The sequence below is a fragment of the Myotis daubentonii genome, chromosome 9 (assembly GCF_963259705.1).
Source record: "Myotis daubentonii chromosome 9, mMyoDau2.1, whole genome shotgun sequence".
Taxonomy (NCBI): domain Eukaryota; kingdom Metazoa; phylum Chordata; class Mammalia; order Chiroptera; family Vespertilionidae; genus Myotis; species Myotis daubentonii.
In genome coordinates, this window is record NC_081848.1 from 33557866 (window position 1) to 33571953 (window position 14088).

The following is a 14088-nucleotide window of genomic DNA, read 5'->3' on the forward strand; positions in this document are numbered from 1 at the left end:
ACAATTATTATTTCTGTTTTTCTTAGGAGAAAATTGAGCCCAGAAAGGTTACTAACTTTCACAATTATGCACAGCTGATACGTGGCAGAGCCAGGCTGACCCATCGATATAACCCACGTGTTATACCCTATCTACTGTTACCAGCCATCATCCAAGTGAAAGCAAGTGGCACAATCCCAATATGAATGTGTCTAGTCAGGAACCACCGGATTTAGGTAGCCAAGAGTGTGGAAATTTTTAAGAAGTTGGCTGACCACACATACAGGGGGAAAGAACTAGCTGGAGCAGTGGTTCTCAACCTTCCTAATGCTGCGACCCTTTAATACAGTTCCTCATGTTGTGGTGACCCCCAATCATAAATTTATTTTCGTTGCTACTTCATAACTGTAATGTTGCTACTGTTATGGATCGTAATGTGAATATCTGATATGCAGGATGTATTTTCATTGTTCGCGACCCACAGGTTAAGAACCACTGAGCTGGAGGTAATGCCTCTTGAAACTCCTAAAACATTTGCCTAGAAATTGGTTTTCAGTGGTTTGTGTCTTGTTAATAGAGAAAGAAAACCCAAGAAACAAACACGAGATCACATCATTTTAAAAGCATTTCCTGGGCACCTGTTTCATGCAAAGCAAGACAGAAGAGGCCCTGATTCTTCCATTCAGTTTCCTCCCTCGGCATTATCAGGCTTCATTTTCTTGTCAATGTCTCGTTCTGGAAGCAAACTCTTTCACTGTCTTCTTCAAACCTGTATGCCAAGCACCTGAGACAGCCCGGTGTGTAGGGAAGGAGGAATGATAGACCGAGAGGTTGGGAACAGAGATGAGTGAGACATCCTCACTCTTTAAGGAGTTTATGTGCATGAAAGACCAGCATGCACAGAATTAATACAGTAGATGAGAGGCAAGGAGAGCAAAGACGGCAAGAGGGAGGGGTAGAGAACTGAGGAGAGTTATGGTGTTATAATAGTGTGATGATGGAGTGGAAACAAATTAGCCTCATAGAAGTCCAGGGTTGAATGCCAGTTTCGTGTCTGATGAGCTCTATTACCTAGAAGCTCTGTGACTTTGGTGAAGTTCGTTAACATCTCTACACCTGTTTCCTCATCTCCAAAATAACACACCTACTTCAGAGCTTTGTTGGGAGAAATAATATAAATTAAAGTATGTAGCACAGCTACTAGCTCATTACATGTGCTCAGTAGGCATCAATTCCCCTTTAGATGATATACAGATCAGAGCACTTTAAAATCTCACCTGAATGTTCTCCTGAGTGGTAGCAATTTGGTTGCAAAGTGTTTAAATGGGAAGAACAGCCTAGCCAGTTTGTCTCCATATATGGAGCACCAGCCCACAGACTGAAGGGTCCCAGGGTCGATTCCGGTCAAAGATATGTACCTCGGTTGCAGGCTCCATCCCCGGCCCTGGTCAGGGCACGTGCAGGAGGCAACCGATGGATGTCTCTCTCTCTCTCTCTCTCCCTCTCTCTCTCTCTCTCCCTCCCTCCCTCTCTCTCTCTCTCTCTCTCTCTCTCCCTCCCCCTCCCTTCCACTGTCTCTAAAAATCAATGGAAAAATATCCTCAGGTGAGGATTAACAAAAATATAAAAATAAAAGGAAAGAGCACATGGGGAAAGGAGAGGGGATTAAGACTAAATGGACATGGTAATGTTAGATTTTGTTTTAACTTATTTAAAAATATTTTCAATACTATTGTAAAATATAAAGAAGATATATTACACAGTTTACATACCTGCTTTCTTGTTCATCTCTAGAGCATTTCTATCATCTTGATTTTATCTCTGAGAAGCTAGAGACAGCCCCTCTCTCTGTTTCTGTCTCTTACTGTCTTACACACGCACACACACATAGACATGCACACAAACACACAACATTTATATTTGTAAACCCAGATCTTACGGTTTTTGCTCTGATCAAATTACTTGTTTTTAAGTTTTATTTTTCAAAAAGGGTCAAAAGAGAGTGGTAAGCACTTTTGCACACAGGATTTGTGATAAACAGGATTTCCAAAGTGGAAAAGTTGAGAGTAGAATATATTCCGATGAACACAAATGCAGTATGATACAGTACAACAAATACTTCCCACTCCCTAGTGGGGAATGTAAGCACTGTCCAGTATGAGGTAGAACCAACCTTTCAAAAGCCTGGCAGAAGAAAATTTGGAGTTCTAAAGAGCCGTACGGTAAGGAGACCACATTTATTATTGAAGCTAGTATCCTGGTGTGATATATAAAATGTGGCAGCTAGAAGCGCCTTGCAAAGTGCTGATCGTATGTAGAGTAAGTATCAGAGAAATGCTTCCAGTGTGTAACACAGCTGAGATGGGGAGAGGCAGAAACTGCCCAGAAAACAGAAAAAATAACAACAGGATTCGGGAGTGGCAGTGATGCGACAGGAAGAAAGCCTTGGAATTAGAACAACTACCCTTGAAAAAAGGAGGAGCATGTTGTCTTTCCTCATTTAAAAAAAAATCTTAATATTCAAAATAGGCAATTTCAGTTCCCAGTGCTCCCTTCTCCTCCTATACTCATGCCCCGAGCTCAGCTCAGCTGGCGGTGGGAGCCCTTGATGCCGGGCTCCCTGCGGGGCCAGGTGCTGCTCATTGAGAACCTGGCCTCGCTCTGAGCACAATGATCGGTCGGCACCCAGGTGGACGAGCTGCAGAGCGCCTGGGGCTCGGGCTGGGTTGGCTTCAGGTGTAACTAGTTCGGGCATCAGGAGAACGCCAAGAACGAGCGATGTGTCAGACCTGGTGGCAGGTTCAAGCCCACCCTCAGACTTTTGGAGAAGTGCAAGGTGAAGGGCAACACACAGGCGCACCCTCCCTTCGTCTTCCTGCGGGATGCTCTGCCCGCACCCACTGCGCTCCTAAAGGACCCCAAGTTCATCACCTGGTCTCAGGTAGGCCGCTAGGATGTCGCCTAGAACTTCCAGAAGTTCCTGGTGGCCCTGTGCGCAGGTACAGCCGCTGCTTTCCGACCATTGACGTGGAAAGCCTGCTGACCAAGGGGCTCAGCAGTGCCTAGGGCACCCCACCGCCCTACCCCACCCTCCTGCTTGGTAGTCATAGCGCTGCCCTGTGGGGGTTTTATCCATGATGGTGTTCCGCTAAACCCACATGGAGGAATGCCTGATGTCCAGCTAAATCCCCCGGCATGGGCCCTGGTCCTGTCCATCCCAGCCTTCCCCTCCTACACCATGGCTTTTCACAATAAACTGTCTGGTGTCAGAAAAAAAAAAAAAGAGGCAATCTCAGTACCTGCAGGCATTTTATAAATGAATTCATTTAATGTTTCTGCTGGCTTCCTCATTCATTATGTATCTATTCATTCAGAAAATGTTTATCGAGCACCTATTATGAATGCTGCCTGCATACCCGACACCATGTTAGAAAGGGAATTCCAAGGAAAGTGAGACGTGGCTTCTGCCCTCAGCTCAGTCCAGTGGGGACGTTGGGCACCTGCACAGATGACTGATTTAGATGCTTAAGGGGGGACAGTTGGAGGTGGCATTTCAGGGTTTTAGCATGGTAGTGAGGTCGTCAGAGTTGCAAAGGAGGGAGGCCTGGGAACAGATGGAAGATTTAGTGGTTCGGGGAGGGGGCGGTAGGTGGTATTTATCAAGTGGCAGTGTGGATCGTGGAAGCTAAGAGTTCCACTCTGTGTCCTGGGCCAGATTAGCTTCTCTGAGAAATGCTAATGGGGGCTGTTTGGCGTTGTGCAAAAGCTCTGGCCGTTGCTTGCACTATGGTTCTCTACTAACCTGCCATAAATATGTGCCCATACAACAGCAAAAATATCTACCTATTTGAGAATTGTTAAATAAATTACAGACTATGGAAATTGATTAAAGATATTAAGAAACATGGTGCCCAGCCAGTGTGGCTCAGTGGTTGAGCGTCTGTCTATGAACCAGGAGGTCATGGTTCGATTCCACTCAGGGCACATGCCCAGCTGGGGGCTCCATCCCAATGGGTGGCGTGCAGGAGGCAGTCGATCAATGATTCACTCTCATCATTGATGTTTCTATCTCTTTCCCTCTCTCTTCCTCTCTGAAATCAATAAAAATGTTTTTGTTTTTTAAAGAAACGTGTTTATATATTTGGTTGAAGATAGGGAAAGATTCAAGGTAGGATCTCATGTATGTGCATACATGCATATGTACCTCTTGGATAGGCAGCATGGAAGGACAGCAGTGAGAGAGAAGCAAAGGTAGAGAAAGGGAGACGAGACAAGAGAACCTCTCAATTTTTATTCTTTGCTTTTCTATATGGTTCAAATTTTACAACATCCATGGACTTTGTTTTGTAACTTAAATAAGATGAAATAATGCCCACGCAGCCCTGAGCACAGCCTCTGCCATCTGGCCAGCAATAATGACTCTCTTCGATAGCAAGAAAACATGACTTGCACAAAATGATTTAAATCCGTATGTACCATTATATTAATGGTTACAAATGTTTTCTCTCTCTGATAAAATGGGACGAGGTAAATGTCTTAAATTATGGTCCATAGAGTTTAGTTTCAACATGTGTTCTGCTTTTTCAGTCATTTAGAATTTAATTATTCAAAGCTAAGCTTGAAACAAGGAGCTTTGTAAATCTAGATAACAACAGACTTTACTTAAGCACTAAAAATTTTCCATCAATCATTTTGGTTTTATCTTTATAGTATTAAACTTTAAAAATACTTAACATTCAGACGTCATTGTTGGCTAGCATTGAACAACAAGGCCAAATATTTTCTTTTATGAAATTCCATTCCACAATAACCAATCGATAAGTATTCAGTAAATTGAGTTTCAGTTTAATTTCGGGGAGCTTTTTATTTATAATGAATTTCAAAGACACTGTAAGTAGATCATCTTAATTATATACATTTAGTCATTTTTGTTTTTATGTAAAGTTATGAATAAATTGAATTAAAAATCAAATTTTTTTTTGAAATGTACTGAGAACCTGTGTTAAAATTTTTCAGATGAGTTTCTTTGTAATAAAATGAGTCATTTATAATTTGAGTTAACATTTTCACATTTATCTTGAGGGTAAATTGAGCCTTTCAGCGACTGGATTTTCCTAAAGACACTATTGTGTCAAAGACATGATAGAACAAATTTTGATCAAGAATATCAAAACTTCAAAAGCTATTTCTTTTTTGTAGGCTGATTATATTAAAAAGTCTTAAAACCTTTGTTCTTTATTTTTACTGGGTTGACATCTGTCAAAAATATTCTTTTCTTTTTCTTTATTTTTTAATTGAACTTATTGAGTGACATTGGTTAACAAAATTATACAGGTTTAAGGAGACTTGACTTGGGGTGGTAAACATAATACAATATACAGATAATGCATTGTAGAATTGTACACTGTAAAAACATTTTTTCTATTAAAAGTAATACAAAATACCTATATTTTCTTAATTTTTAGGTCCATATATTTTTTAAGTTTGAATATTCCTAAAATATATTTAATATGAGAGTGTCCTCTATCCCCATTTCTAACCCCAGTGTCCTGAGAAGCTGATTTAAATATATTGTTTCTTATAATTGATGAACTTGTAGACTCTATATTAAAGTTATAGGGTAAAATTGAGGTCTGCCTCTGAGTGATTAACTTCTAACAGCCCTCCAGCAAGGGGCGGGGGGGACAGCAAAAGTGAATCATCACAAATACTTGATTCTCTGGTCCATCCAGCTGAGGCAACTGGAGACTCACTGAAAACTCGATAACATTAGTAGTTCCATAGATTTTCCCCCCCTTCTCTCCTAAGTTAAGCTTTTTATTTTGAGATAATTATAGATTCACATGTAATTCAGATGTAAGAAATAATACAGGGAGATCTCATGTACCTTTTATTCAGTTTCCCAATGATAACATTTTGGTAAAACTATAGCATATTAGCACAACTAGAATATTGATAGTGACATAATTCATCAAACTTATTTCAGTTTTTTCAGTTTGATATGTGTGTGTGTGGGGGGGGGGGTGTTTCTAGTGAGTTCTATATCATTTGATCACGTGTGCAGGTACCTGTGTCCAATACCACAGTCAAGACAGACATTTCCATCACCACAGGATATCTTGTGTTGCCCATTATAACCACACCCTCCTCCTCCCATGGACTTTTCACAGATTGGGATGGCAGTATATTTCCTAGCTATTTTTTGGGAAGTAACTGGTTTGTTCTTTTCCCCTTGTGAATGTCTGCAAGTAAATAATACAAAGAAGTGAATGCTGAGTGTCCACTGTTCTTCATTGTGCACCTTCCTGTTGCCTGGCAAAGGAACCAACAACAGGGCAGAGGGCTGCCTCGGGTGGGCAGCATTTCTAACTCTCTGGAGGAACAGAGCCAAATCTAACACCCTTTTTTCCACTCCCAGATTACGCTCGATTTGAGGCCAAAATCCATGACCTACGAGAGCAGATGATGAACCACAGCATGAGCTCCGGGTCCGGGTCCCTGCGAACCAATCAGAAACGCTCCCTCTATGTCAGGTAGGCAACCTAGCATTTCTTACTGTGATCTGCACCTTGTGAGCAATCTGGCTTGGCGAGACAAAAGCAATGGATTATGTGTTCTTATTAACCTGTGCTCACCAATACACCACTGTAAGACCTTAAGTTTAACCATTTTTTGAAGAAATTTCCAAAAAGCTATTATGTTAAATTAACAAGTTATTCTTTTAACACATTATTCTTAGACTATGTTATGATCCAGAGTAAAGTTCTTGGCATAGGTTGCAGTAAAAATAATGAGAAAAAACATTTTTAATTTTGATAAATTGAATATGTGGACCAATGGTCTGGACATTTGCTCACCTTCAGTATGGGAAGTAAGCATTCTGGAATCATCTCCAGACCTGTGTGGTATCTACTGCATTAACTTTGGTGTATTGATTTGACATCAGACATAGTCTTGTATATAGAGTTATGTGTTTGTCCCTAACGAATTTTGGTGGAAAGACTGTCTTCTGTGGCATCTTATTACCAATCATTTCTCAGACCACATAATTCACTTATTCCTTGCCTGACAAAACTCATTAATTTACCAGAAAAAAAAAATTGATGGAACTTGAAATGCCTTCTGGTCTTTCATCCTCATAGTTCACTCGAGTAAGATCCATCCTCACTCAACTATAATATGTGCTTCTTCTTAGCACAAGTCTCCTGTATTCCTTTCAAAATGTACTTCAATAGTGCTAACTGTATTTTTTAAAATAATAAATGTATTAACAGCCAAAAGGGGAAGGTGGTGCCTAATTCATGGCCCCAATGAATCCAGGTTCCAATGGAAGAACCATGTCTGTCCCTCCTCACTGTATGCTCCTCTTGCCAATCTGCCCCAGAATCTGGTCTGACTCCCACCTAAGGTCATAGTCTCCTCAGTTGAAATTTTACTGTCTTTTCCGGGCATGGAGTGTGTGTGTTACAGACACTAAATTATGTACTTGAATTGATTTTTTCCTGTTGACTCCACTTTGGCTATAAAGTTATCTCTTGTGTGTACTAGGTAGGCACAGCAGGGCCAAGGAGGGAGCAGGACTCCGGAAGGCGGCAGGTTCTCGAGGGCCTCGAGTTGCTGGCCACTCTGACAAGCATAGAGTCCCTTCTTATCCAGGCAGTTCCAGTACCTCAGAAGCCCTGAGATTTTAAATTTTTTAAAGTCAGAATATTAATGTTCTATATTTGTCCAACTGCATTTTGGAAGATTATTTGATATGCTTCTGTGTAATCCGTGGAAGGAACTATTGAGAACCACCCTAGAACGTGTCTTTTAGTGACATCACAAATATGATGGAAAGTGGCTATCTCTGTTCTCCTCACTTGTGTTTTATTGCTGGTCTTTGTGATACCAAATATTTTTTAAATTTCGAAATGTTTTGGTCTTGGGTAGCAACTTAAAAAAGCCAATTAGGCTAATGGGTTAGAGATAAATCAGTTAATGGAAATGAAACGATTATATAGAATATATCTGGAAGGAAAAATTACTGTAGTGTGGGTATCTTGTTAAAAAATAGAATGCACAAAATGTGAATGTACTAGAAGAAATTTTCTGAAAATATTGATGATAGTTTAGTCCTTTTAATTAAGTTGTAGATTAGGAAAATTAAATGACTTGTTATGATATTACATAGACTTATTTGAAAGAGTAGTGTTAATCAGAATCAACCCTTTATACTCTAATGTGGTCTTTAAAACTGTGACATACAAAAGATCTGAAGACTTCAGGTAATGTTATCTTGTTAACATTCTAATAGTTGGAGGTTGTATTGAAAGGAGAAACTGCTTTTAAATAAAGCTCAAAACTAGTGAACACTTCATGGGAAATTCTCCAAATGATTTCTCTACAATATACAGAAATGGTATTTGGTTTCCAGTGTTCGATTATTAATACGTATTTTGTCTGTAGAGGGCTGACTGCAGCATCTAGATGACTCCTAGGGGCTTAGAATTGGAAAAGATACAGGCTAGGCATAGAGTGAAAATCAGAGGGAAAACCAGCATCCCCTGGCCTTATTTTCATGTGATGTGACAAAAACAGAGCCCCTCACCCCTGACCACCCCAAAACAGGCAATAAAAGTAAAGGAATTAGCAAGGAAGGCCTATGGGGAATTCTTACTAAAAATGATTGGGTAAGTTTGTACCTTTGTTGTTTGGGTTTTGTTTTTGTTTTTTTTAACACCATTTTTGGCTATAGGATTTTTAAAGAGATGCTTGCTTTTTTTCTAGAGTGCTTGCATAGGACTAGTGCCCGTTGGTTATGCTTATTTTATAAAACCAACTAGTTGCTTTCTCAAAATAAATGAGTAGCAGGGCTTCTCTGATTATATAACTGTCAGATAATGAGCATGTCCCTTTGATCTTCTAATGACATCCTTTATTCTGTCTGGCTGTATGTAATTCTAGAGCTGGAAGGAGCCTTAGCTGTCGCCAGGTCTAATGCTTAATTTACAGAAGAGGAAACTTGAGACCCCAGGAAGGAAGAGATTTGCCCAGGACCCCACAGCTATGTGGTGGCAGAGTCAGATCTCCACCCCCCTCTCCCCATGGCTCTCTGCCTCCCAGGGGCTCAGCTGAGGTGGGTGGAGTCAGCTGTTGACTGCATCTCTGCTGTGCTTCCCAGCCTGCTCCTGACCCTTAGATTAGGAATAGGTTAGCTGAGAAGAGAAATTCAAACATAATCTCTTTGGGGTTTTTGCAGAGGATAAACTGTGCCACTGGGCCTTTGGGATTCCTTTAGTGTCTTTCCTATTTTTCTATGAAGCAAAACCTAAATCGGAAAGCAAGCAGCCTCTTTGTTCAGTTATAAACAATTAAGCTGACTGAACAGAATATTTATCTTCCCCCTTGTAGTGTTCTCCCTCTCTCTCTCTCTCTCAAACACACACACACACACACACACACACACACACACACACACACACACACACACACACCTCTGCCCTGGCTGTGCCCAGGAGGAGGCATCTTCGCAGGATCATGCAGAAACTGGCCTCCTCCTAGAGAAATGATCCTCCCAGGTGATAGCAATTTGTTTGGCTGAAAGTGTTGAGCAGGGGAGAGGGGGGCGGGAACTACCACATCTGAGCCAGGCAGGGTTTTAAACTTGAGCCAACCCACTCTGTTTTCCAATCTAGTTGTAACTATTTTCCTTCTCTTAATCTTCTGTGTAAGGTGCTTGAAGTGCTTTGGTAGCGCTGTACGCATGGAGTTGCTTGTTGCTAATGATAAGACTGTGCATGTTCTATGCGAATGACTTGGAAACATTCAATTTCATGGGCTATTTATACTGTGTATTTCCTGCATTGTGAAACACTTCTAGTTGTAGAACCTTGAAAGTAAATAAAATGTTAAAAATTTTGAATAAAATATTTTTCAAAATGCTCCACAAGTACATTATCAATTCTTCAGACATAGATGCACGTGGGCTCTGGAGCCACAGGGATACAGCTTTTGTTGTGTGAACTTCAAGGCTCTCCACAAGCCTATTATCATATGCACTCCCCTCCTTCCCTCCCAGCTGGTAGAAGCATCCCTATAACAGAACAAGGCTTTTCCTGCTGCTGGTAGGAATGGGCCTCTGTATCTAAATGCTACTAAGAACGGTCAGGTATAAGGGGATTAAAATCATATAAAAGTGCAAATTGCTAAGGAAAGATTCTCCTGATAAAAGAGAGCTCAATAACCCTTGACAAGGGAAGAGAATGGGGAGGGGAAGAAAGAAAAGCAGGTAAGTCTTCCAATGGGGAATAAAAGGTTACAGGAAAGACTGTAAAAGTGAAACTTGGCCCATGTCCATGTCTTAATATAAGGTATTGATTTGGAGAGTTCAAGTGAATAACCCCTCTGTTGTGAATTTGCTTTTAAAAGGCAGTTGCTATGATTTATTTATGTATTCATCAAGCACTTTTTTGAGTATATATTCTGAGCCAGGACTTACAATGGACACTGAGGACCCAGCAGTTAAAGTCGTGTTTCCTGTCGGAAAAAAAAAAAAAAACACCTCATCTAGTGAGTGAGACAGGTGAGGGGAAGACAGTCACAGTGCAGTGTGATGTGAAAAGCAAGTTCTAGAAAGGCCTGGAATTTTTATTGCTTCCTAATTAATGCAAGGATATCTGAATTGATTCTTTGCAATCTTAGATGAGTTCACCCAGAGACCTTTAAGTGTTTTTACTCAAAGTAAGAAATACATTCTTCATCATCATGACCCAGTAAATACATGTACCATACACATAATGCTAAAAGAAATGTTTTTATTAAACTATTAATACTTTTTATGTACCATGTTCTTTGTTATTTCCCATTCTGTTTGCCTCCTTTCTAAACAACAAATGAAGGTCACATCTCATTAACTTGACTTAATAACTCAGGAATGGATCACTATCTACAGCGTGTAGATGAGTGAACAAGGAGGAGTGTTCCAGACAGATGGCACAACTACAGGGTCATCTTCACTGCAGCACACTTAGCATCTCTGGGGTCCCCAGACCCTTGGTGTTCTAGCCAATTTGGGAGCCAGCTATCCCTGGAACAGATCAGTAAGTGGAAGTGAAGGGACGCATTGGTTGGGCATCTTCTATGGGTCAACCATTATGCTAGTGTTCTACATATATTTTCCTATGTGATTCTCCCAACAACTGGAAGAGTCAGGGACTATTTCTTCCATTTTACAGACAAAGAAACTGAGACTCAGTGACATTAAATAAATCACCGAGCCTTAAAATCACCAAGCTAGACTGGATGTGAGCATAGACCTTCAGGTCCTGTGTGTGAGGCAACATAGAGCAGTGTTAAGAACACGTTTCCTAGATTCTGTCACTTACTAGCTCAGTGATTTGGGGCAAGTCGGTCTCTCTGCCTTAGCTTCTTTTTCTGTGAAATGAGAATAATAATAAGATACCATAAAGGGGTTGTGAGCATTAAATAAAGTGGTGAATTTAAATACCTGGCACATGGGAAGCCACTGCTATATGTTGGTGTTCTTTACCATTTATTATAAAGGCAACCTTTCCCCTATAGCAAAGAGAGGTCCTAGAATTGATTCTGAATAAGGTGCTGTTTCCTCAGTGGTGGGGTGAGACACCCTTGTCGCTTTGATCTCCTTCAGCGAGGGAAGGAGGACAGACTTCCTGGCAACCTTTTACATTTTTGGTCTTCTAGACCCCATGAAGGCTGAAGGGAAGGGCCAGAATTCTATGGCTCCAGAATGTCCAGCTTTGTCAGCTCATCCCCCATTAAAGTATAACCAGAGAAAGGATTTGAAAAGTATTCAGCTGGAGACACAGATAAGAGCCACTGTGCTTATAACTGGCCCTTCCAGCTCTTCATAGATGTCATCAGTGTCCCTAACCCTGTGATTTCACCCACTTCCCTCTGCATTCTTCACCCCCTCCAAGCCCCCTGCTCTGGATTTGAAGGACTTCTTACTTTTTCACAGTGGTTCTAAGTCTACTTTAAGTTGGTAACTCAAAGTTGCTGCTTCCTAATACAGTTTTTGTTTCCCAGGCTGTAATAGAGGAATGCACCTAGGTCTGCCTCCCGCCCATTGTTTAACATAGACTTTCAGACATTGATTCATTAGTACATTGATGCTTTCATTCAACAAACATGGTCTATGTCCTTACCTACAAAGTATCGGTCTGAGGTAGGTGTTAAGGATACAGAGATTTAAAAAACAAACACAGACCTCCTTCCGTCAGCATTCTGGTAGTCCATATCTGTAAGCAATTCAAATAGTGTGCAGGTTATCTTTCTATCATTTCCTGATAGCTCATGTGTTATATACCTTGCAGTTATTTTCCTATTTTAATCTTTACAACATGCCTATAAGGGTTCCTACAGTGAAATCTGCCCAGAAGACCTCTGTTATCTAAAGCTAATCTATAAAAAATAGTTATCATTCTGGTCTTTATTAAGGCGTTAATACTGGACTTGCAAACCTCAGTTAATGTGTCAATTTTATTTTATCCATAATGTCTCATGCCATAGTGCTTGATGGAATGATGTCTTCTTAATAAATACTTGTTAAATGAATTCATTTCTAGACTCTCTTTCCTATATAGATGTGGAAAAATAGAATATTTAAGTCAAGATCTTTGAGTGATTAATTCTATGGAGGTTCAATACTAGCTGGGCTGCCACCAAGTGCAGGGAGTCTGGCCATGTCCTGAGGACACAGGCACTGCCTACTGGTACTGGGATTTCCAGGACACATCTGGCTCTACATGGCCCTTCAGGCTGCTCTTAGAGAGAGGGCTTGGGATAGGGAGAAGATCATCCTGTGTTTCCTTCTCAACACCCTTAGTCCCTTAGTCTTTTTATTCTAAGGACATAAGGCTGGGAGTTACATTGAGGGAAATCTTGAAAATAAATTCAACCTAGATTCTTCATCCGGATGGGTTTTTATTCTAGAGGATGAATATGCTCACCTGATTAATTTTGGTGGGAGGGGAAAGATACATCATCTTAAAAGAGACTCTGTTTTTGTTTTTATTTTTTTTTTCCTTTAAACAGTAGTATAGCCTTCCAGTCCACTATCTGCCCCCACTGCACTGCTGGTCAGTAACCCGGGAATGGTAGGAATGTGGAATGGAGCCTGTCAGGGGACTTCACTTCAGTACCAAGCTGCCTCCAACTTCACTTGGCTATGGGTTTCTCAAGGGCATTTAAGACAAAGCCATGAAATCTGTGGACTTCTCATAAGTCAGATTTTTATCTTATTCCTCTTCAACCTTGGACCTAAGATGCTCTCAGCAGCTATTCCCAGAGGCCACAGCACAGTCAGCTCTGTGCACCCACGGCTCACTACTTGGCAGAGGGCTGGCTGGCTAGCAATGGCCTTTTTAGTGCCTCTCATTCATTCACTCATATATTCTTGTTTAGCAAAATCACCATTTTTTCATTCAGAAATACCATTCATTGCCACAGAACAAGAAATAAAAACTGCCTGTACTCAGATGTCTTACCCCTCTTAAAATCTTACTGAGAGAGTGAGCAAATATCTGAAACAGTCTAACAGGATGAGGCAGAAAGTAGAGACTTGAGAGACCAGAAGAGATCTAGAGACGGCATTGCAATGTTTGGGTACCCAGAGCTTGCATGCCAGTGCTTCTCTCCTGGCTTCATTTAAACCGAAGTCAGTGCTACATATGATACAGGTGATTATTATCCCCATTCCACAGAGGAGGAACCTTATAGAAGGCCAAAGATATTTAAAAATTGCCCTAACCAGTTTGGCTCAGTGGATGGAGCGTCAGCCTGTGGATTCAAGGGTCCCAGGTTCGATTTCCGTCAAGAGCATGTTCCTTGGTTATGGGCACATCCCCAGTAGGAGGTGTGCAGGAGGCAGCTGATCGATGTTTCTCTCGCATCGATGTTTCTAGCTCTCTATCCCTCTCCCTTCCTCTCTGTAAAAAAATCAATAAAATATATGTTTAAAAAAGAAAATGTTAATTCTTTAAATAAATAAAAATAAAAATTACCTACACAAGGTGCAATGTGGCCAAGCCATATTCTTTACCCAGGTATGTTTCTCACTGAAGCCCATGCTCCTTGTACTATATACAG

The 14088-nt window shown here is 40.8% G+C and overlaps 1 protein-coding gene across 14 annotated transcripts in view; it reads left to right on the top strand.

The window, feature by feature from the left end:
* Positions 1 to 14088, top strand: part of DLG2 (discs large MAGUK scaffold protein 2) — an 884334-nt gene that overhangs the window by 718939 nt on the left and 151307 nt on the right. For 13 of the 14 annotated variants that reach the window (XR_009454391.1, XM_059708253.1, XM_059708255.1 and 10 more), the window contains one exon: positions 6398 to 6512. Coding sequence is in view for 13 of the 14 variants with exons in the window: in XM_059708253.1 (XP_059564236.1) it covers positions 6398 to 6512 (115 nt within the window). In the remaining variant the exon portion in view is untranslated. Of the gene's footprint in view, positions 1 to 6397; positions 6513 to 7527; positions 9392 to 14088 lie in introns of those variants that run through there. The other variant, XM_059708256.1, reaches the window with a different exon arrangement.